General features: G+C 29.2%; 3 protein-coding genes across 4 annotated transcripts; all 3 read left to right on the top strand.

Annotated features, from left to right (window-relative positions):
* Nucleotides 1-3,355: 3,355 nt before the first annotated feature.
* On the top strand, nt 3,356-5,458 carry LOC108321827 (uncharacterized). The gene is made up of 2 exons (XM_017553696.2): nt 3,356-3,634; nt 4,771-5,458. The coding sequence occupies exons 1-2, from the start codon at nt 3,467-3,469 to the stop codon at nt 5,296-5,298; spliced, it is 696 nt and encodes a 231-aa protein (XP_017409185.1). The 5' UTR covers nt 3,356-3,466; the 3' UTR covers nt 5,299-5,458.
* A 2,167-nt stretch (nt 5,459-7,625) lies between these two features.
* Nucleotides 7,626-10,718, top strand: LOC108321845 (26S proteasome non-ATPase regulatory subunit 11 homolog). The gene is made up of 2 exons (XM_017553721.2): nt 7,626-7,810; nt 9,222-10,718. The coding sequence occupies exon 2, from the start codon at nt 9,227-9,229 to the stop codon at nt 10,493-10,495; it is 1,269 nt and encodes a 422-aa protein (XP_017409210.1). The 5' UTR covers nt 7,626-7,810; nt 9,222-9,226; the 3' UTR covers nt 10,496-10,718.
* A 7,067-nt stretch (nt 10,719-17,785) lies between these two features.
* LOC108321857 (basic leucine zipper 9) lies at nt 17,786-22,454 on the top strand. Of its 2 annotated transcripts, XM_017553744.2 has the most exons (7): nt 17,786-18,033; nt 19,196-19,342; nt 20,687-20,813; nt 21,130-21,271; nt 21,476-21,551; nt 21,631-21,756; nt 21,859-22,454. In XM_017553744.2, exons 3-7 carry the CDS (start codon nt 20,693-20,695, stop codon nt 22,156-22,158), a joined length of 765 nt encoding a protein of 254 aa, XP_017409233.1. In that variant the 5' UTR covers nt 17,786-18,033; nt 19,196-19,342; nt 20,687-20,692; the 3' UTR covers nt 22,159-22,454. The 2 variants fall into 2 exon arrangements, with proteins under 2 accessions (XP_017409233.1, XP_017409232.1); XM_017553743.2 differs by lacking the exon at nt 19,196-19,342 and having other exon boundaries at nt 21,859-22,344.
* The last annotated feature ends 1,019 nt before the right edge of the window (nt 22,455-23,473 follow it).

Raw genomic sequence — 23,473 nt, 5'->3', positions numbered from 1 at the left:
CTTTTTTTTCATATGTCCTTACCCTTTAACTTGCTTTTGTTTCTCTTTGACTACCTTTTTCAAAGTCTGAAATGATTTACTAGCTAACTAGCTACGGAAAGCTATAAATTATTGAGCATGTCATGTATCGTAATATAATAACATTTAATTTAATCTAAATAGAAAAAGTAGTTTGTTTTAAAATTAGATTAGTGATAGAAAGAAAGGAATTAGTGAAGGAAACGGTTGTGTTGAACTTAACCGCGAAAGAGCGTTTGTTTGAGTGGATTGCGTAGATTATAGAGAACGCACTTATGATTAGCCAGTCTCGCATGAGATGAGTGAATAATGGTGTTGGACATTGGGCCCAATTTGGGCCCACTTCACTTGACAGTGGCCCTTTCCTTATCTCCTATTTCTCTCCTCAATAATCAAATGCGCTTTGTCACAATTTCACTTTCCTTCTTTCTATCAAACCTTATCACTTCTCTTATATTTTAACAAATTTCTCATTCCTTTTTTCCAACTCTTTTTTTTTTTAATGTAAATCCGTACTCTATATTCCTCATCTAGAATTATTTTTCATTCAAATTAGACATTATACATTAAATATAAAAAATAAAAAGTTATATTTTTATTTAAATAACTATTAAACCAAAATTGGTACAAAGTAATTAGTGACAAAAACATTGCTTAATAATAAAGTAAACTATATTTTGCTATCTTTATATATAATAAAATAGTCAATATTTATTTTCGTATCAACTGTAATCGTATTAAATTAATATGCAACTTCATATGAGCTCCTTTAATATCTTATTGGTAGCATATATGTTTTTGCTGAGTAAAGGAAACCTCATAAGTATAACTAAATAACCATTTTAAATAATAAAAAAATGGCAAAAAAGCTTTATGAACTTAGTTGATCATATTTTACTAAAAAAACAACTTACTTGTCACTTTCTAACAATGAATATACATATTTGCATCACCAACAAACCTTTCACAAAAAATTTCTAACAAATTGTAGTTCATATACCACAATTGTAGATAACAACATTAGCTTCAATAAAAATTTCACATAAATTATTGTAACATTTTTATATAAATGTAACACATGAATAAATATTGCTATATAAAAAAATAGTTATTAGAGATTATACATTAACCAAAGGTAAGACTTACAATATATAAATATATAAGTGTAAATTTTACTAATAGATTCAATATTAAATTAGACTTAAAACTTATGTTCTGATATTAACTAAGGTAAAGAAAAATACAATTATATTGGAATATAACACAATTTTTTCTTTCTTGAGAATATAAAATCTATTATAAATTTCATTTTTCTTAGTGGTGAAAATTGTTATTTAATATGTGATTGTCTTACACTTTTTCAGAACAGTGTGATAATAAACTATTATTTATTTAAACATATACAACGTTGAGAATTTGACACTTCAAAATATGCGTGCGATACTAAAATATTATTTGATAGGCAAACAAGACATATAAGGTTGTGAAAGTTTCATACTTTTCAAAAATTTATGATTATCATATATAATAAAATATTATTTTAAAAGAATCAAGATATAAGTTGTGAAAGTTTGACACTAATATAAATGGTGGAATAACATTTGATAAGCAACATGACACAAGGTTGAAAAAGTTTGATAATGAACATTTTAATTCATGTTACAGTTATGTATATAATCAACGTTTTTCGTTATTATTATTTTTGTTTACTTAAATGCAAATAATAAATACAACTAACCGTATTAAAATTACTTCTCACACAAATATACATCCAATTATTATATTTTTAAATATTGGTATTTAAAAATTACTTATACAGTCATTGCAATTTTTCATTGGTAATGCATGCATAAAAATACCTTGGTTTAATTTGTCAGCTTTAAGGTTGAAAATATCTCGAAAATTATGTGCCAATAAGATTTTTTTTTTTTGTAATTTTAGCAAATGTCAGCAAAAAGCACCCTTAAATTTAGATTTACATCATTATTTAATATTTTGTGGTGTATTTTTCTTTTCAATTTTTCATAGGTATTTGCATCTCAATTTAGTTAAATATATTAAAAAAGTGGCTTAAAGCTAACGTAAAATCAAATACAGTTTTGATTTGGTTCGATTTCTTATTTAATATAATGTTTTACAATTTTCTTTGAAGTGATTTTGTAAATTTTTTTATCTAGAAATTTTTTTATGGTAATTATTATTTTCTTTTAAATTTATCATATAAATTTGTTTTAAAATATTTGTTATAATTTTTATTACATGATTATTGGTATAATAATTATTCTTTTCGTATATTCATAAATAAATCACATACAAATAAAACTATAATATAAATTGTTATGATGGTGGATATAAATAAATTATAAATATTAGCGAAACGCATCCGCGCAAGTGTGTTATTATTTTATGATAATAAAAATAATAAAATAATAGTAATTATTACATTATAAAATTAAATATAAATAATTTGTATAATTTATTGTAAATAATTTTTATTTATTTTTTAAATAATGTTTTAATTAAAAATATTAAAAACAATCAAATAAAATAATATTAAATTTAAGGATACGGTTACTTAATTAAAAGATATAATAAGTAAAATAATTTCTTTAATTTAAAACAACTTTTATTTAAAGAATAAAATTAAAAAATAAATTTGGAAACCGAAAAAAAATTCTCTTTATATGTGTGTGTTTATATATATATATATATATATATATATATATATATATATATATATATATATATATATATATTATTAAATCATAAAAAACTTTCAAAATCTGTTCTATATATATGATTAACTTTAAATATATAATATTATATTTCAATAAAATAAATTTTAGTTTGTCTCGATTTTTTTATTTTCAAACCACATCACTTGATTGAAAAAAAAAAATCAATCTAGTCTTTCATAAAAAAAAAGTAAATTATGACTGTTTAGAATTTCTTAAATACATTGTTATCAATCAAGCTTATATATCACTAATCCTAAAAGCTATAATTGTATGTGCAAATTGAAAGTTCATGACATCAAAATCAAACACAATGTTAAAAGAAGTTTTTTAGACATTTCCCTATATATATATATATATATATATATATATATATATAATAAGTAGGCAAGTAGAAAATGGGTGTAGCTAATTGGAAGATAGAAAAGGCAAAGAAAAACACATGTAATGGGTGCTAAAAGCTGTTCAAAAGAACCCCACATGTAATATATATATATTAGGCTAATGGTTGTAAATTAATGAGAAAAGTAGGGTTCTTCTTTTTTAACTCAGGTACAGATTGAATTGAGTTTCAAATAAGTCCACATTCATCCTTGCTTTATCTGTATATAAACCATGTTTGCCACTGTCAGAGAAGAAGGAAATTAATATATGAAAGTTGAGTTGAGAGCGATTTCTCTTCAAGATAGCTAAGTTTTTAGAAGCCAAGTGACATGGAATGGAAGAAGTGTTATTTGGATGTGATATTGGTGCCCTTAGGATTTCTTATGAGCATTGGTTACCATTTCTGGCTCTGGCACACTGTTCGAACTCAGCCACACACAACTATCATTGGCATCAATGCTACTGGCAGACGCAATTGGGTTGCTACCATAATGAAGGTATCTTAATTTACTTCCACCTCTCCAAAATTTAACCTCCAAATTTTGGATAAAGATATAAAATCATCTCAACTTGTTTTAAACCAGAACCAATATGGATCTAGCATCATCTTCTTCAATGTAAAACTAAATATGTGAAACATTATCTAAAATCATATGTACTTCTTATAGCACTTGATGAACGTTCTTTTTAGCAGGTTACCAAACTGGTATATATATATATATATATATTAGCATCATCCCTTCCAATGGAGTGATGAAAAACTGAAAGTATTTTGTTTTCCTAAACACCATTTTCCTTCCTCACCCTTAGATTTTTCTTAACTTTATAGTTTTTTATACTAGAAAACAAAAGGATTGTTCTTATTCACGCAATGCAAAATGGTTGGAACGAGACGTAGATAATGTGCATGCAAATCTACATGTTAATAATATATTGAAAAAGAAAACGAGACTTATGACAGTTCAAATCTGTCACACTTCTTAATTTCAGCTTTTGTATTCAAATTTACCCTTATTTGGAGTTTTATAAACTATTTCATCTTGTGTTTGTTTGTATCAATCTACTAAAAAAATTTCAGAGGTATCTATTTAAAAATGGTTTCTTGTGTAACTTTGTAGGAATCCTATGTGTATATTCACTTGAGTTCTAGTTTCTTCAGTATATTCCAGTTTTAACGTGTTGTGGCAACTTTAATGGTTATCACCAATAGGATTATGTCCCTTAATATAAAAAAGTATTTTAATATAAACTTTTTTTATAATATTTTGACATATTTTTTTATAGATTTATTATTTATTTGTTATTATGAATTCTAAATAAGAAAATAACACATTGTATTAAAATATTATAAAAATATATGTGTTAACTAATCATTATCCCCTAATAATATTACAAGTGCAGCAAATAAAGAAGATTATCTCTATGAAAGTTTTGTCAAGTATCCTACGATTAATCGAATGTGGACAACTCATTGTACTGCATGAAGAAGTGCATGTCTAGCGTTGCACTTTTCATTACTCAATGTTTTGTTCCACTAGTTTTATGGTACACTGAATTCAATGGTGAGGCAATAGATTGGAAAAAGAATGAGCAGACGCATGACAATAATTCAAGAATGATGAACTTTTTGCAGGACAACGACAAAAAAAACATCCTAGCTGTTCAATCACTGAGGAACACAATCATGGGTGCGACCCTAATGGCCACAACCTCTATTCTGCTATGCTCGGGCTTAGCAGCAATCATAAGCAGCACCTACAGTGTGAAAAAGCCACTTGAGGACACAGTTTATGGGGGTCATGGAGAGTTCATGGTATCACTCAAATATGTCACTTTGCTCTCCATTTTCCTCTTCTCATTCTTCTGCCACTCCTTGTCCATAAGGTTCATCAACCAAGTCAACATCCTTATCAACACCCCACAGGACCCCTTGTCCTTGGTCAGCCCTGAATATGTTCATCACATCTTGGAGAAAGGCTTCCTTCTTAACACTGTTGGAAACAGACTCTTCTACGCTGCACTTCCTCTTCTGCTTTGGATCTTTGGTCCTGTCTTGGTCTTCTTGTGCTCTCTCACTATGGTTCCTGTGCTTTACAATCTTGACTTTGTCGTTACTGCCAAGGATAAGTTGCACGTAAATCAAAATACACATTTTGTATGACCTAATCTAATGTAAAAATCATCACTCATCACTTAAGTAAGATTTCAACTTTCTCTTTATATTATAATGTAAGAGTTCCAGATGGTATCAGAAAGGATCTTACTGTGTTCAATAACCTGGGTTTAGAATGAAAATCATCTATAATTGCTGTGTTCAATAACGTGGATTTTCATTTACTTTCAGCTTTATGCAAAATCACGCAGTAATGCATTTTTGTTGGAAGTTCCATATAAGATTACACCAATTTAAAAACTATAAATGATAATAAAACTTATTAGAGATTAAATTAAATTTAAAGTCTGTTAAGAGACGTATATTTAAGCCTATCCATGTTGTAATATTAATTCAAGAAACTAAAAATCTTGAGATCATCCTTAAAGCAAGAGTTACAATCATTATTATATAATTTTTAATGATGATTTAAAATCTAATTAACGTAGATACTACAGTTCGAATAATTATAGTAATAATTGTCATCGTGTATTTTTTTTTTATAATATTAGTTTATTTTCATGACTATCTCAGACTTACATTAACTTATGATTCTTATTCCATAATTCGTATAGGGCCACTTTCTAGTCAATTTATAAAATAATGACTTGAGCATAACCAATGTCGTTCGTCACTAAAACACATTTATAACTCAAAAGATATTCTAAATTAGCAAATTACGAAGTGTAAAAGCTATTATAATATGTGAACTACGCTAGAGTATTATAAATACTAACAGAATATTATGCATGGAGATACTTTAATAGTTTTGTATTCATGAAATAATACACAATGATAGGTTAATATAGATTTTTTAAAAATATTTTGATACAGTATATTTATTATATTTTCATTAGGTTTAATATATAGTAATTAACTTTATAAGTCTATAAATATAGTGATTGACTGGTTTGACATGATAAATAATATGATTCCAATCTTTTTCAATTTTGACTTGCATAATAGTAATAATAGGCACATTGATATCTTTACGAATAATGCAAATAAAATTACATAATATAATATTAGTATAAATTAATGTAGTTTTTCTAAAAAAAATTCAAATAAGTTGTAGCAAGTCGTAAAAGAATAATCTCTCTAAAATTCTTTTTAATTACGTAATTATAAATATAAATTAAATTCTATAAAATGAAATTATAAATAACCTTTTTAATAGTTAATATTTGTTTCACTAGTAATTATTTTTAATTTAAATTTTAAAAAAATAGTTAAATATACATTTTTTTTTTAAAATCGAAACAATAATTTGAAAGCGTAAAGATAATCTGTTAAATTGAAAATTTCATAAGATAAACTATAGATTTTCGATTTGATCGGTCAAAATATATTATGGAATGTGAAATCTAGAATTCATTTATTTATTTTCAAATTAAATGATCTGAAATTTTCTGAATCATCCAATCCCAAATTTAAAAAAAAATTAATCTAAATTGTATAATCTAGGTGGACTTTCAATTTAAAATATCATACATTCTCAAATTAATATTTTATATTTTCCAATTCAAATTAATTCTAAGTTGTGTAATGATAAATAAAAAAAGTCATTAAAATAATTTGAAAAATATTACGTAAGACTTACCACACAAGTAACTTGAAAACCTTGAACGACCGGAAGCCAAAATCATCACCACCGCAGAGTAAAACAATGGACTGGGGAGTACTGAAAATAATTATAGGGGTGCAGAAAGAGAAAGTATTAATATTTAACAAACAAGGTTAATAGAGCCCATACAATTTGATATTTCATAAGAACTAACATCAATCCCTATCTAATTTTTTATAAAAAAAATAAAAATTAATGGTTTTATCATATATAATTTTTTTTATGTGGCCCAATAAAATAATACAGTCTAACAAGACTCTTTAAATCTATTTATTATAAAATAATCTAACTTATATCTATTTCAATCATATTCTCATGTTATAAATAAATCTTCATAATTTAATATGATATTATTTATTATTTTATTACTATTTATTATATTCTAAATAATATTATTCTAATAAAAATATAAATTCATGATCCACGTTAATAGAATCAATATTTTTCAAAAAATATTGACTTCATAATAAAGATTCACTCTCACGTATAAAATTTAGATCTTCAAGATCCTGGTAAGAAAAATAATAATTCACGATTAGATGAATTTATATACTTTTTTATTAATTGTAAATTTTAGAAACAAAAATCAAATTGAAACTTTAAATAAATGAAAACGGCAAAAAAATCTAACCTGAGTCGTTTATTGTTTTTTTCTTTCAATATTCCGGGCTTAGTATTAGTAAAGCCCAATTGCTCACTTACGCAACGGTGAATTTAAAGTTTTAAAGTTTGTACAGTGAACGACATTGCTTCCTCCCTGCGTCTTCGTGTTTTCCTCCTCTACCCTCTCTTAGGGTTTGCACGCTTCAATTTTCCCCCTAACCAAACCTCGCAACCCCCTAATTCTGTCATACTGCGCCTCTGCAGCGAAGGAATTCTACAGTGCTGCCCGATAAGGTAACCGTGTTCTGTTCCTTGATGCCCTCTTTTTCCTTTGGAGATTTGATTTCCAAATCTGACTGCTTTCAATTATAGCTTATTCGTCTTCTGTTTGCCGATTTTTTAAAACGATTTTATGTAAGCCTAAAAATTTGATTTTCTGCTTCTGTGTACGAGTTAGCTCCCCCATTCGTTTGTGGTTGCGACAAACAACACTGTTCAATTACCTTTTCACTCCGTAGGTTAACATTCTGTTTAGTAAATTTTACTTGGAGGTTTTGCAATTAATTTTGTTGTCTACCATGGACTCATTGTCTGTGTTTGGCCACTGTTAATATTTGTTCAAACTTCTTGTATTTTCCAGTTGATAGGTTTTGGATCTTTCGTGTGACTGTTTTTTCTTAAATTGTATACACTCGTGAGGAGGGAGATGGCCCAGAAAACTTTGTAGGGTGAAGTTTTCGGGGCATGATGTTAGGATGCATGGCGTTAGGATGTGTCGTCCTTAGGATATTTGACTACTTCTGCCTTCACTTTAGTAAGAGAATAAAACATAATAGAAAAGAGAGGATGTAGGATGGAATTGATAGTGTTGTCATTGTAGCCATGAACTCTGTGCATCAGTTATTGCATGCGGGCTACGAAGGCCCCCTTTTGATAATCAATATCTTCGTAGTCTTTTTGTGGTGAGTTAGGAGAGTTGGTTGCAGACACCGGCGGGATCCGAGAATCAATCTTAGCGGTAGTAAGGGGAGATGATCTTGTGATTGAGTAGATTATTTTGTTCATACTTTTTGTTACAAATAAATGGTGAATCGTCTTTGTCAGATACGTCGCTTAACAGAGTGCGCTTTTAGCCTCAGTTAAGCTTTTATTGATTATGGTTGTTAATAGTGTCTTTCTTTATGGAAGAATTGGTTAGAGCTTCAATCTGGAAGTATTAAGGTTTATGTTGATATTGATGCCATGGCGTCTTTTAGGTAATCCAGTTATCCAAGGTTCTTCATCCAGCATTAAGCTTTTCATTCCTTTCCCGTATTCTCTTCTTAAGGTGCTAAAAAACAAACACTAATAAACATCTATTTAATTACTGTGAACAATTTTAACAACAGTGAAGGGTGGTAATTTTTTTACCCAACTCGTAGGTGTATGGGACCTAAACATTCAATCGATCCAAACTCAGTAGTATATAATAATGTAAAATTATTAAAACCTGATCAGTTTGCCATCTCTTGCCCTTCACGTGATCAGTTTTTTTCTTTAGGAAAGTAGTCTCTTATTTATTTACTGTTGTCCAATTTTTAGTGACTGGCGACATATTGAGATAATAATTTCCACTCTCCAATTAATTGATAGTAATGCAACGTTTCTAGTTTTAAATGGTCCTCTGCATTTACTAATGTTTTCTTGCAAGGGTTTCTCAAAACAGGAGCAATGTCTTCCTCTTATCTTCCTGCCACTACTGAGTCACTTGTTCTGGCAAACGAGGCTGCAAGCCCAACTGAGGCCATCTCCATTCTTTATCGGGTACTTGATGATCCTTCTTCTTCACCAGATGCTCTGCGTATGAAAGAGCAAGCAATCACACTCCTCACTAAGCATCTCACGGAAGAGAATAGGGGAGAGGATCTGCGCAGCCTTCTCACTCAGTTGAGGCCATTCTTCTCCTTGATACCCAAGGCAAAAACTGCAAAGATTGTTAGGGGAATTATTGACTCAGTTGCTAAAATACCTGGGACGTCTGATCTCCAAATTGCACTCTGTAAAGAAATGGTGCAATGGACTCGTGCTGAGAAGCGTACCTTTCTGAGACAACGCGTTGAGGCAAGACTTGCAGCACTTCTGATGGAAAATAAGGAGTATTCTGAAGCTTTGACTCTTCTCTCTGGCTTGGTCAAAGAGGTTAGGAGATTAGATGACAAACTTCTTCTGGTTGACATAGACTTGCTGGAGAGCAAGCTGCATTTCTCCTTAAGAAACCTTCCTAAGGCAAAAGCTGCTCTCACGGCTGCAAGAACAGCTGCAAATGCTATTTATGTGCCTCCAGCTCAACAAGGGGCCATAGATCTGCAGAGTGGAATTCTTCATGCTGAGGAGAAGGATTATAAAACTGCTTATAGCTATTTCTTTGAAGCTTTCGAATCATTCAATGCTCTTGATGACCCCAAGGCTGTATTTAGCCTGAAATATATGTTGCTGTGTAAGATCATGGTGAATCAAGCTGATGACGTGGGAGGAATTATTTCCTCTAAAGCAGGACTGCAATATCTTGGGCCTGACTTGGATGCTATGAAAGCTGTTGCTGATGCACACTCTAAGCGGTCCCTTAGGTTGTTTGAAATTGCTCTGCGGGACTACAAGGCACAGTTGGAGGAAGACCCAATTGTCCACAGGCACCTTTCATCCTTGTACGATACCCTACTGGAGCAGAATCTTTGCAGATTGATTGAACCTTTCTCAAGGGTTGAGATTGCACATATTGCTGAACTTATTGAACTTCCCGTTGATCATGTGGAGCGAAAGTTGTCTCAGATGATTTTGGACAAGAAGTTTGCTGGAACATTGGATCAAGGTGCGGGATGCCTTGTCATATTTGACGATCCCAAGACTGATGCTATATACCCTGCAACTCTAGAGACCATTTCCAATATTGGGAAAGTTGTCGACAGTCTTTATGTTAGGTCTGCCAAGATAATGGCATGAGCTATCTGGTATTTTATTCCCTTGTCACATTTTGTTGCCGTTTTCTTCTTATTAGTGGTGACTAACTTATCATTTGTTTCGTTTTATTTTGTTATTAAACTCAATTGTGGGAAACCCCTCCCGGTGGCTCCGAACGTTTAAAGGGCTTTGGTGGTCATTGCCACTTGCCTAACCTTTGTCATCATAAAAATACATGTGTGCTGCTAGATTATTGAGTCTTTAACCAGCATGAACTGGGATGATTGTTAGAATCATTAGGTATTGGTATGCTATGCTTACATTACTTGTGTTAGTTTCATGCATATACAATACGAGCAATTTCCATGGTGGGTTCGACAGCATGAAAGAAAAGAGGAAATTATCGATTGTTGTCTATATGCTTCTATACCATTATAAAATTATAGATTGCTATAAAATTTCTATTATCTAATTTTTTATGAATTACCATTTGTTACATTTTTTTAACTTCTAAAGCTATTCTATAAAGTGGGTTTCAATATTTTTTAGGACTCGGACCACCTTTATCTCCTTATGCTTTCTTTATCTTCTTCTCTATTATATTTTATTTCTAAGGTGAAATTACAAGAAATAGTCAAGTTTTTTGTAAGTAAAATGTATAATTCAGCTCTTTGTCAAATTATTTGTCTTTTACCTTCCAAAATTTTGAAAATTATCCAATTATGTTTCTAGCCCCCAATTTCCCAATCAAACTTTTTCTAAACTACCGATTAAATTTTACAGAACAATTTTAAACTACCGATTAAATTTTACAGAACAATTTCAAAACATTTCGTATGTTTTCTTTAATATTTTCCATTGCATTATCGTCCTATAATGAGTAGTAATAATAAATAATTTACCAATAAAATTTTCAAATCACAAAATGAGTGCATATCAACTCAAATTTTCAATCTAACATAACTCAGAATATAATACATCCAATAAAAGTGGGGTAGTGGTAACAAAAATCTACAAATCAGAAAAATAACTATATTATATAATAGATATGCAGTTTATTTAGTTATGATATTTTGTCTTTAGATTATTTTAGAATCAACTATTTAAATATTTTATCTTTACATTAACTTAAAATCAATCTTTTAAATATTTTATTTTTATATTATTTTAGAGTTATATGATTAAGAATTTTTTTAGTTTGTGTCCTTATAAATAAACTTATTATGTAATTTCAAAATATAAAGTAGAAATTGATTTATGCTATAATCTCTTGTTAAATTTGTAGGTTTGACTCAAAATAATGCTTTTATTGTTTCATTCCATGACAAAACAAGACTTAACAAAATTAAGAGTGCATTGTCTCATATTGAAGCACAAAACTCCAGTTTTCAAAGCCCGTGAAAATCCAAATGAGTCATGTCTCTCTTACATCATTTTGCATCCTGTACATTTCGCACTTCTTCTTTCAATAAGAGCCGCAGTGAGTCCTCCATGGTAATCCCACAGCTTCTTGCTGCAAACCAGACAACAAGCACACCAGTGGTCCAAGACTTGTTGACAGAGTATATTATGGTTTTTTAAGAGCTTAAGGGTTTGCCACCTTCTTGGTATAAATCACATCCAATTACTTTGGAGGAAAATTTCAAACCAGTACAAGTTAGACCCACGCTTTCAAAAAAAACAGGAAATTAATTTTGGTGACTAAAATTTAGGATAATGATACTTTGACAATATTCTTTTGACAACATTTTAACATCATCTACATGTCATTTTGTGATTGGTCCATATTGGTGTTTATGATTATTATTATTGATTGTAGAGTAATTTTGGACCAATCACACGATAACACGTAAATAATATTAAAATGTTGTCAAAAAAATGTTGTTAAAGTATCATTATCTTAAAATTTATCAATCAGGGATCATTCATGATATTATGAGCCTATTCTCTTTCCGTGTACTTTTGGTAAAAAAGAAAGAACAATTGACGTTTTTGCATAAACTATCATGTCCTTAATGCCATTATCATTAGAGATTTTTTTTCATGCTTTCGTTAGAGGAAATTTTGGATGAATTGCATGGTGTTATTTTTTTAAGTGGATTTACATTCAAAGTATCATCAAATTTGTATGGAGAAAAATGAGATACATAAAACAATGTTTCGTACTCACAACATAGTTTCTTTTTCTTATGGTTCCATTGTGAAGGATGAACTGTCAACAAAATAATTACTTACATCATAAGCCATCATGTTTGACCATAATACTTAAACTCTATATAAAAATTCATATAAAAATTTGATTGAGTTGACTGACAACCCACACGTAGAGGTTAATTAAGAATTAAGAAATCTTTTATTTAACCTTTATACTAAGACAACAATTGAGGACAAGGTCTTTTTTTCATGCGAAAGATAATGTTATGGCTGAGCGATAATGTTATAGCCTCTGAAAAATCAAAGATAAAAATGCACTATACATTATATTTTTTAATAGGTATACAATTTATAATATTTTATCTTTAGATTATCTTATAATTACAATATTAAGATTTTGTTAGCTTGTGTCTCTATAAATAAACTTATTATACAACTTTCAAATGATTTAAGAGTTTATCTATTGTGAGTCTGTAGGTTTGATTTGAAAGAAGAAACTTCAAATCATATAAAAATAAAGTCCATATGTAAAGAGTCTCCCACGTTCTAGTAAATTGTGAATAAAAGTAATAATAGGATATATTATACTTCCTATTATGTAGATATATATTTATAACCCTTTCAAGCTTATAAATATCAAGTACATATCAACGTATAAACGTTAATAGATTATGTTTCTATTTATAAATTATATATTGGTTCAAATCTTATATTTTCTTATTTTAAGGTGGTTAAAGTATCATCCAAATCTCATATTTGAATCTAATTTATTGAACCAGCTAACATACAAAATTAATAATAACAATTTGGTGGATAGAGAAATTTATAATTGATACATCAATAAAACTCATGTCTCTTCAAAGCTGTTAAAAATTTAATAGTAAATTAAGTGTTGAACTAAATATCATTAATTTTAGAAGTAAAAAGATTTGGTTTCAACAACTTCCATTGACTTGAATCATTATTTCATGAACTATAAAGTCCAAAACACAGTGAACCAGCACCATTAAAAAACAGTTATCTTAAGCTCTTAAGAAAACACAATTATTATAATTATAAAAATATAGATTGCATTTTAAAAGATACACACGATTGTTCTGGTACCCTTAAAATTTATTTTGAAGAAAATTTAAAAAATTATTTGAAATATTTATTTTTTTTCTTAAAAGTTGAAAAAGCCCATAAAGTTTTAAAACAATTTTACAAAAGGCGATATTTTTATGAAAAAAAAAAGAGAATAAAATAATCGGGCTTTTAAATCTTTGTGAGTGGAACAAGTATGTGTTCCACCAAACCCATAACGTGCACATACGAAGGCCCATAAGCTTCTAAGATATTTCAGCTTTATCAGTCATTTTCTCTCACCAACTTACATAAAAAAATAATAACTAAAAGTAATTAATCTTTTTTAAACATTTCACACAAATTTCTCATCAAATTCATTGTTTTATACTTTTTCCTATTACTGATTCAACAACTGTTAAATAATGATTTTGCAGACCTTTCTTCGTGCAGCTGCTTTTTTAATATATATATATATATATATATATATATATATATATATATATATATATACCGTTTTATTCTTATCAATATGATTCATTTTATTTACTTTATTATTTATAAAAAAAAATATAGCTATTAACAATAAAAAAAATTGACGACTTTTTCCACATGCACGTTTTTAATCACTTAGTTTTTTTTATTTAATGTAGATTTTACTAATATTTTTATTTTAACAAATATTATAATATTTAATTATTTTTAATTATATTTTTTTATTGTCATTAGGTAAGGTTATGTGTTCCAATTATTAGTACAAGTTAGACTAAGTAGCTGGATTAACTTAATGGTATTTATTAAATATAATTTTAAACATTCCTTGAAAGATGAATGTGGTAATAAATATTTAATTAATATTTACATAAATAAATTTTTGCATTATAATTTCTTTTGCACATTGCTCTATCCATTGAAATAACTGTTGTTGAGAGATAAATAATAGATTAACAATACCAATAAGCGCATAAGAAAGATGAGTTTCTTTCTTGGCACCAAAAATCCGTAAAACATATAAACTTTTTCGACAAATAGATATGAAAAAGTACTGACTTAATATTCTTTTTTATTAATAGTAGTTAATTCAAAAATTAAAATTTGTTTATATTTTAAACTTTAATATATTTTAGTTTTCAAACATTTAAAATAAATAAATATAATATTTTAATTTAACTGTTAATTAATTTTATTTGTTAAATGTGTTACACCATGATATTTAAGTTAAAATTTAATAATAGATATACACAATTCAAACGTAAATTTAAAACACCTGATATGTAAAAAATAATTTAACTCGATTAAATTATAAATACATAAAAAAATTAATTCAATTAAATTATAAAAACTATATTTATTCATTAAAGTTTGAAATCATGTTAAAATTTAAGACATATATAAATTTTGATTTTATATAAAAATTTAAGATTAAAAAAATATATATATAACTTACACTTCTCTATTGAAATTTTTATGTTTTTAGTTTTTAAAATATATTAACTTTAATATCTATAAAAAATAATATGTTTTAGAATAATTTAACAAATATTAGTAATTAATAAAGTCGATAAATATATTGTTAGAAAAGTATCCATGATCTGGAACAAAAAAGAAAAGGAATGCAATGGTGGTGTGATTAAAGCTGGGCCAATGGAAAGCAGAAGTTACACAGCAGAGGTATGAGGTGGCATATCTGAAGAAGAGACAGAACAAAGAAGCATGGTCGAAGATGCTAAGAATAATTGTTATAAACGTAAAAATATGAACATGACAAGGAAAAAGCAACAAGTGCAAAATGCAATCTCATTACTCTCTCATTTGTCTCCATCACATACAACAACAACATTGCACAAACAAAGTATTCGGAGATGATTTGGTTTTAACGTGTGAACAAGGTGAGTGGGTGATCCATTTTTTGAATTAAATAATAATGCATAAAAAAAGTAAGTAAGAAATAAAAAAATAAATAGGTAGCTGTAAGGTTTCCTTTGAAGTGAGGGTTAACTTGACCTACTTTTCTAACACCATCCATAAAGCATCTATGTTACTATCTTCCTAACTTTTTGCTTTGGGTCGGTGCTTGTCCCAATCAAACTCCATTACTTTAACAACACCTTCACACTTAAGAAACCCACTTTTTAAATTACTTAACGCACCCCCTTCCTTCCTCCTTTTTCACTTTTTTTACTTTCTATTTGCCAATGCCATTTTCCTTTCTACTTATTGCCTAAGTCACGTCAACCCACACAACACAACTGTCTTTAATGCTTTTCCAAAAGTAAAGTCGCACTGCTTTTTCTTCGTTTTCCACCGCAATTCCATTGCCTCCTTCAATTGTTTTACTCCCACTCACATTTTATCTATGTCTTAAAGTTCAAAACACATCAATTTGCTTACACATAAGATATTATTTATTCTAGATTAAGGTTTACGAATTTATTATTAATACTATCTCAAAATATCTCTTAATAAGAATAATATTTTACATGTATATAAATTTATGTCTAATTTGCTAAAAATTTAAATATTAATTCAAGTCTCAAAATAAGAAAGTTGAACAACAAATAAATTTGAAGATCCACTAATTTATTTTGAATAAAAATGGTGTTAATTTCTTATATGTCTGAATTTATATTCTATTAATATTTGTATCTTTCGAATTAACCTTCTCTTCTCTAAATCCAATTGTATATATAGAAATTAACATACAAAAATGTTAGAATTTTGAAAGGATATTTTGGGTTTCCGCTTTGGTTTGATTTGTACTTTTGCACTCGAGAAGGTGAACTTTTTTTGGTTAAGATTGTGACTGCCAACTGTGGTAAATATTGTTTAGATGTTCTTATTCCGTAATAGATCACACCAACTCCTTCATTATTATGTGCTTTATGAATAGACCCGTTTTATAAATTATTTTCACATTCTAGAAAAAAAAAACAAAACTTATGATGCGCGTGCTTTTGCAGATTGCGATTTCATCTTTATTATTTATATATATATATATATATATATATATATATATGAAAGTTTTCGTATTGACTTTACTATTTCATCGTAATGTAAACAAAATTATTATTTCATAACAATTGAAAATAAGGTTTTACAATATGCATATTAACTTTAGAAAAGTTGGTTTACCACATATTTAACTTTTCATACTTCATATATATATATATATATATATATATATATATAAAAGAATATTGGGTGTGTGTGCATTTCCCTTTCTACTCTCTGTTTTGGACAAGAGTAGGTGCAAATAACATAACATTTCTCCTTTCGCCATTTTCACAGAATGAAATTCCCTCGCCACTTGTTGCTCATCAAAGTCAAACCGCCCTCAACAAGCCATCCATAATTCTACAAAACTACAAACTTTTCATTATTACTCGATCAAACATCCAAAATAAATTATTCTTATTTTATATTATTTATTTTTAAAATAAAATAAAAAAAACTACACTTATTTCTATATATTATTATGAAAATACTTTATCAAAAGATATGACGTAACCATTAATTTATTTAAGAATTTCTTACTTATATATAATGTGAAACAGAACAACATCAAAAGCGTGCCATTATTATTCTTTACAAAACTATTCCTCCCCTACCCTACTCTACCCTATGCCCTTTATTCCACCTCTGTTCAAAACTATTTTCAGCATGTATTTTAATTAATTTTATAAAAATGGAATATATAATAGTTTTATAGATATTGCAAGAGAAAAGTATACGACGACAAAATTAATGAATTTATCATTCATATTTTAATTGTTTTATAACATAATATTATAATCCTGAGGGGGACCCAATTCTAAAGGCATTGTACAAAGGAGAAATAGAAGTTAGTCCCACGTGTAATTTTCACTTTGCCACGTGTCAATATGAGGGCTTCCTGATTCAAGATAGACGGTTCAGATTTGATTCTAGAAAAATCCCAGTCACGGTCGGAACACGTAATTATACGTGACGGATCAGGTCACTTTCGTGATTTCAATGACCAAAAAAACTTTCTGGTTTGTTTCAATGTCAAGTGCCGCCCAATTTTTCTTTCTTTCTTATTTTTTTAATAAAAGTTTATTTGTTTATGCGCATTGGTTTTCTATTTATACCCCTGAAGCTGCTACTCTCATTCCCTTTTCCCTCCCAATTCTCTCTCCTACTGTTAACGCTCTCCCTCCGGCCACGTTCTGGCTGCGTCTCAACAATCTCTCACGCCGTCGTCGGTTTTCTCCGGCCACGGCTGCTTCAAGCGGATGACGACCACGGAGTCCGATCTCGATAACGACTTTCCTAATCTCGACGAGCTCCGGTATCTGAACCTCGCCGGAACCGATGTCTTCGCCGCTTTCCAAAATCTATTACCGGTCAGTCTTCTCTTTCTCTTTCACACTCAATTCTGAAACTGAAAACGCCTTCGAGCCATCTTTTGCCGTGGCAAACTGAAAACCTATTACGGTTCTCCCTAGAAAGTAATCCGCGTGCGCCTAACGCTTCCTTAACAGTAATAACAGAAAGAGTAAACGATTCCATAAAAACAAAATAATAATAATTATGCGTTTCTGTTTTAGGCAAGACTTGTATTGTGATCGAGATTTGTTTAATTAAATTTGTCTTGTAGTTCAAATCATTATAGTTTGTCAGCGTAGAAATCTTTAGGAGAAGAGTGATTTAGTATGAACAAAATGCTATACTTATAGAAAGAAGATATATAATAAGAGAAATATTTCTAAAGATGTTTAGAGAAATAGTGTTGTGGCTGGCACTAATTATTGTGAAGTGATTTTTGAAGGTGAAAGGAAAGTTACTTTCTCCAAAAAAGAAAAGAAAAAAAAACCGTGAGAGGTATGAGTGCGTGAGTGAAGGTGGAGGAGTGAAGTTGTTCGTGGAGAAGACATGGTGATGTGGACTGCTTCGTTCTTGGGTTTTGTTGAGAACTTGTGTGAACGCAGGACTTTGAGAAATCTACGATAGTGCGCTTTCTTTTTTAATATTGTTTTTTGTCTTTCTTCCTATGGAATGGGTCCCATCCCATGGTGTTCTTTCTATTTGCAACTGCGCTGTGTGCGTCCACAGTTTCGCAAAGCCAATCGTGTCTCTTTGCCACTGGTCATTATAAATTTATTTTGTACAATAATTTCACCTGTCTAATCGTGTATCATATGAGGCAAATTTTAATTGAGTAATTAGAATTTTGAAAAATAATTATGTATCTTCTTTTGCTTGTCAATTATATTTTCATGAACATTTAAAAAAAATAGCAGAAATGATTGAAAAGTTGTATGTTGTAACCTATTATATAGAGTTGTAGCTCACTTCAATGATTAGTGTTACAATAGCGGCCACGACTTTCCTCAATGTATCAATAAAAAAATTCTATTATTATTGGGTAATATTGTTTCGTGCGTGATTGTATTTGTATAATAGTTTTTACTTAAGAGAGTGTAACTAAGAATAAACAATTACTGTATGAAAATTATTGAAAGTATTATTTATTATAAGATAATGTAGTTCTGTTGTTTTTTCTAGTAGTTTTACCTCCGCCAGCAGATTAACAAAAAACACTGTGGAAAAGCTTTCTATAAAGTGACGAGGCAATTACCAAAAACAAATGTACCATAAAAGTGAGAAAGCAAACAACAGCAATAACACGAAACTGTTTTTAATCCAAATGCGGTAGGTAGTTTTCATGGTTTAAAATTAATATATGCCTAGTTTTTTAAATATTTGTTGTCTATTGACTGTCAGGAAAATTGTTCGGTTGATAAATAATGTTTTACCATTGGCCTAAATTTGCGCATCGCGCCATGAAGTATTTCACAATCACTAAATTCTAAAGAATTGAATTCCTTGGGTTACGAGTCAGTGGTAAATAGTAATTTTTTGTGAAAGTAGCAAATAGGAATAACACGATCAATTACTCTGTGTTTGGTTGGTGTATAAGCCTTCGTATGTTTCTATTTTGATGGATATATACTTGCAACAAAAAAAAAATTGTACATTTCAATATATGTACTTAAAGAAATATGTTAAGTAAAATGTTTGACCCTGGTATGAATACATTATTTTATTATGTAATGATTTTAAATTGATAACATAAATAGAACCATTAAACAAGAAATTAATATATACAAAAATATGTTATACATAAAAATAAACAGTTACCGTAACTTTGCATAAAAAATTAATTCAAAAATGTTTAGGAAGTTGGGTTTAGTCAACGACCCATTAACCTAATCAGCTAAATTTAATTATTTTAAGTTTTAACAAAATTTTCAGATTTGTCGGAGTAAAACTCAATTAAGTCTATAATGATCCTTGGTTCATGTAGCAATTGGAGGAATTCGTCAAGTTTTGTTCGATTAAAACCCAACTAAGTTGAGTAGCAAGTACAAAAGTTAAAGTGTTGTGTCGACCTAATTTGAAAAACTAACCCTATATTTTAGAGTCTATATTAGATCTAAAGGTTAGGAACAGAATTTCAAGGTTGAATATTTAATTGATGTTCTTATATAGTGGAAATTGTCAATTTTAAATAAATGCATTGAAAAAATTATGTTTGAATTATTTTTTTCAATTCTGATGAAATTTATCCTGAGGAAAGAAAATTAATTTAAATTTAATAAATTAAACCTGTTTACAAATTCCAAAAGCATTAAACTAAAAAAATCACTAATAATTAAATGAAACACTTTCTCCTTTTTATTAATAGAATGGCGTCACTATTTTCTTCAAAAGCACGAGTACAATGATTTTTTTTATAAAGCTTTGATATTATTGCCTCTATCTCAGTGGACCCGGTTTGAAGCTTGTGAATTATTGGAATATTGCTTTGTTATTTCCCTGTGGCTTATTTTTGGTGCATGTGCTCCATTGCTGTTTTGCATGTAAAGAAGAAAAAGAATAAAAAAAAGAGTCTGCAAGGACATTGTGATAAAAAAGGGAAAAAGATAGTTTTAGTGGCTAAAATGATGTACGAAAATTCAGCTAGCTTAACCATACTCGTCTGTAATATTGCAGGATGCCATGACTTCATTTTCAACTTGTGGACTGACAGATCCTTTTTCTTCCCAAAACCTCACTCCCAAGCATTCCACCATCACTGCTACAATCGATTCTCGGTCTTCCATTTGTGGCACTGCTAATGGTATGAGCACTATAATATATATATATATATATATATATATATATATATATATATATATATATATATATATATATATATATATATATATATATATTGTTAATCCTTAACTCAATATTATAGTAATATTATGTTTACAACATTTTCTTGTTTATCTCTATTGTATATCATTCATCAGATATCATAATTATAGGCAGAACTGCACACAAAAAAAATTTGTATAAATTATTGCATTCATTATTCTATGTCTCTTATTCCTCACCAAATTATCGTTTAATTATGGAATTTAACATTTTGGATTGAATTAAAAACTGGGCAGTTGGTAGTCCAGTGTCAGCTAATAAACCAGAGGGCTGGAAGAATCATACGAAAGGAGCCACAAGTGGTTCTTCTGAGCCATCTGATGAAGATGGTCCTTGTGAACAGAGCACGAATTCAGTTGAATTGAAACGTCTTAGAAGGTAAGTCAAATTATGAAAACTACACTTTATTTAGATGAAAGTCCTCACCAGAGAAGAAAATAAATAAATGGAATTTTATTTAAAAAGTATAACCGATCATACTTTTTCCCCTCCATTCTAAGTGTCAATGAAAAAAATCATCTTAAATAGTATCTTGGATGATTTTAAGCCTCACTGAGATTCTAAATTTCGTTGTAATTTTAGGAAGGTTTCTAATCGCAATTCTGCCAGAAGGTCAAGAAGAAGAAAACAGGCGCAGTTGGCTGACCTAGAGTTGCAGGTATTTGATAAGTCTTTAACAAGGGAAAAGTAGTAATGATGTGAAAATTCCCATATCAATATTAATTTTGTTTTGACAGGTTGAAAAACTGAAAGTGGAAAACGCAACCCTATACAAGCAGTTCAATGATGCTAGTCAACATTTTCGTGAGGCTGACACGAATAACCGGGTGCTGAAATCAGACGTAGAAGCTTTGAGAGCTAAGGTATTATTAGGTTGACGAAAGCTTAATAATAACCTATAGTTTTTTCATTCAAGGTTGAAGGAAAATATGCTAATAGAATCTGACATCTTTGTACACTTGTAGGTGAAGTTAGCAGAGGACATGGTGACTAGAGGCTCTTTCACTACGTTAAACAATCAGCTTCTTCCCACACAGTGTCAAGTGAACACACCCCCGCCACTGAATACGACCAATCTCCGCCGCATGGCGCATGTTTCGCCAACCATCACTGTGCATGGAAATGATGGCTCATACAACGATGCCACAGTTTGTGTACAGAATTCAGACCTTGGAAACTTGGACATGAATTTCAACGACATGAACAATGTGAACGGAGTTATGAGCGATGGCATGAGTTGTGGGAGTATTTGGCCACCTTTTTAGACTCTTTAGTATCCTCCGAGTAGATTCACCTCTATGATTTGCGTCTTGTCTTGTTAGATTAGTAGGGTATGTTATTGTGTCTTTGCTTTGTTTCTGTCCAATGATGCCTGTTTAAAATGGTGTCTTTCTTTCTTTTTCCTGTTGTTGTATCTAGTTTTGTATAAAAGGATTTGGTTGCTTTATCCATTTTCTCTTGTTGTAATTGTATAAAAACAAATATCTCACTTTGCTGTCATCCAATAGACCACATATTAATCCCATCTGATAAGGAAGGAATATGTTCCTTGGCAACACCACATGATGGAAAATTCCTTTCTATCTCTAACCTGTAAATGTAAAAGACAACCGCAATGATCTTTTCAATGGGCTTGGTCATTCTATTCGAATGGTTTTGGAATTTTCTGTAAAACTGTTTAAATTATAATTTTACCTTTTTTCTTGATCATGATTTTTCTTTCTTATTTTCTTTATTTTTCTGCAACTGGGTGGTGTTTTTGGACATTTTGGAGGCCGTTTTTGTAGTCTAAGTTGGGGGCTGATTGTTTCGTGATGCGTGATGTTTTTCCTCAACTAGATTAAAGTTTTAGTACGTCCAAGTGAGTCTATATATATCATTGAATGAGTGTTTTATATATCCGCTGTATTATTGAAATTGAAAACGTGGTTACATTTTGCTTTTCATATTCACTCTACATATCTTGATTTTCTTGTATCTATTTTAATGTTTTTATATTTTACTATTCATCCAATTCTGTAAAAAATATTAAAAATTGTTAGAAGTTGATTTTTTATCCAATTTTTTTCTTGGTAACTTTTTTTAGTGTTTATTTGATTGTAGAGACATTATATTTGACAAAAATAGTGATAGATTTTGATATAACAATTCATGATAAAGAAAAAATTTGAACACTCGTAACTTCTATAATGAAAGTTGATTGAAGAGCTTAGATCTAAATACAGTAGAAATGAAGTTGATTGGAATGAGGAGAGGAATAATTTGGCCAATAGGTGAAGAGGATTAGAGAACCAAAATATCAAAAATTCGTCTATTTAGAAGGTTTTTTTATTTGTTTTTGTATTTTGTAGGCATATTTTATATTCACTAGTAAGAAAATATTTTTTATAACAGTTATTTATACGGGTTATATTTCATGATGTATAAAAAGTAATACAACAACGTAACTGTAAATAAAATAACATTTTTTTAAAAGTTAATGCGATAATATTTTTGTAATAGGTAAGAAAATTATTTATATCAGTTTTAATTATAATTGATATAAAAAGTGGAGACACTGAAAATTTTATAATAAATAAA

This window comes from Vigna angularis, chromosome 4, assembly GCF_016808095.1.
Source record: "Vigna angularis cultivar LongXiaoDou No.4 chromosome 4, ASM1680809v1, whole genome shotgun sequence".
NCBI lineage: Eukaryota > Viridiplantae > Streptophyta > Magnoliopsida > Fabales > Fabaceae > Vigna > Vigna angularis.
Note: the sequence above shows the minus strand (reverse complement) of the source record. Positions and strands in the feature narration are given on the sequence as shown.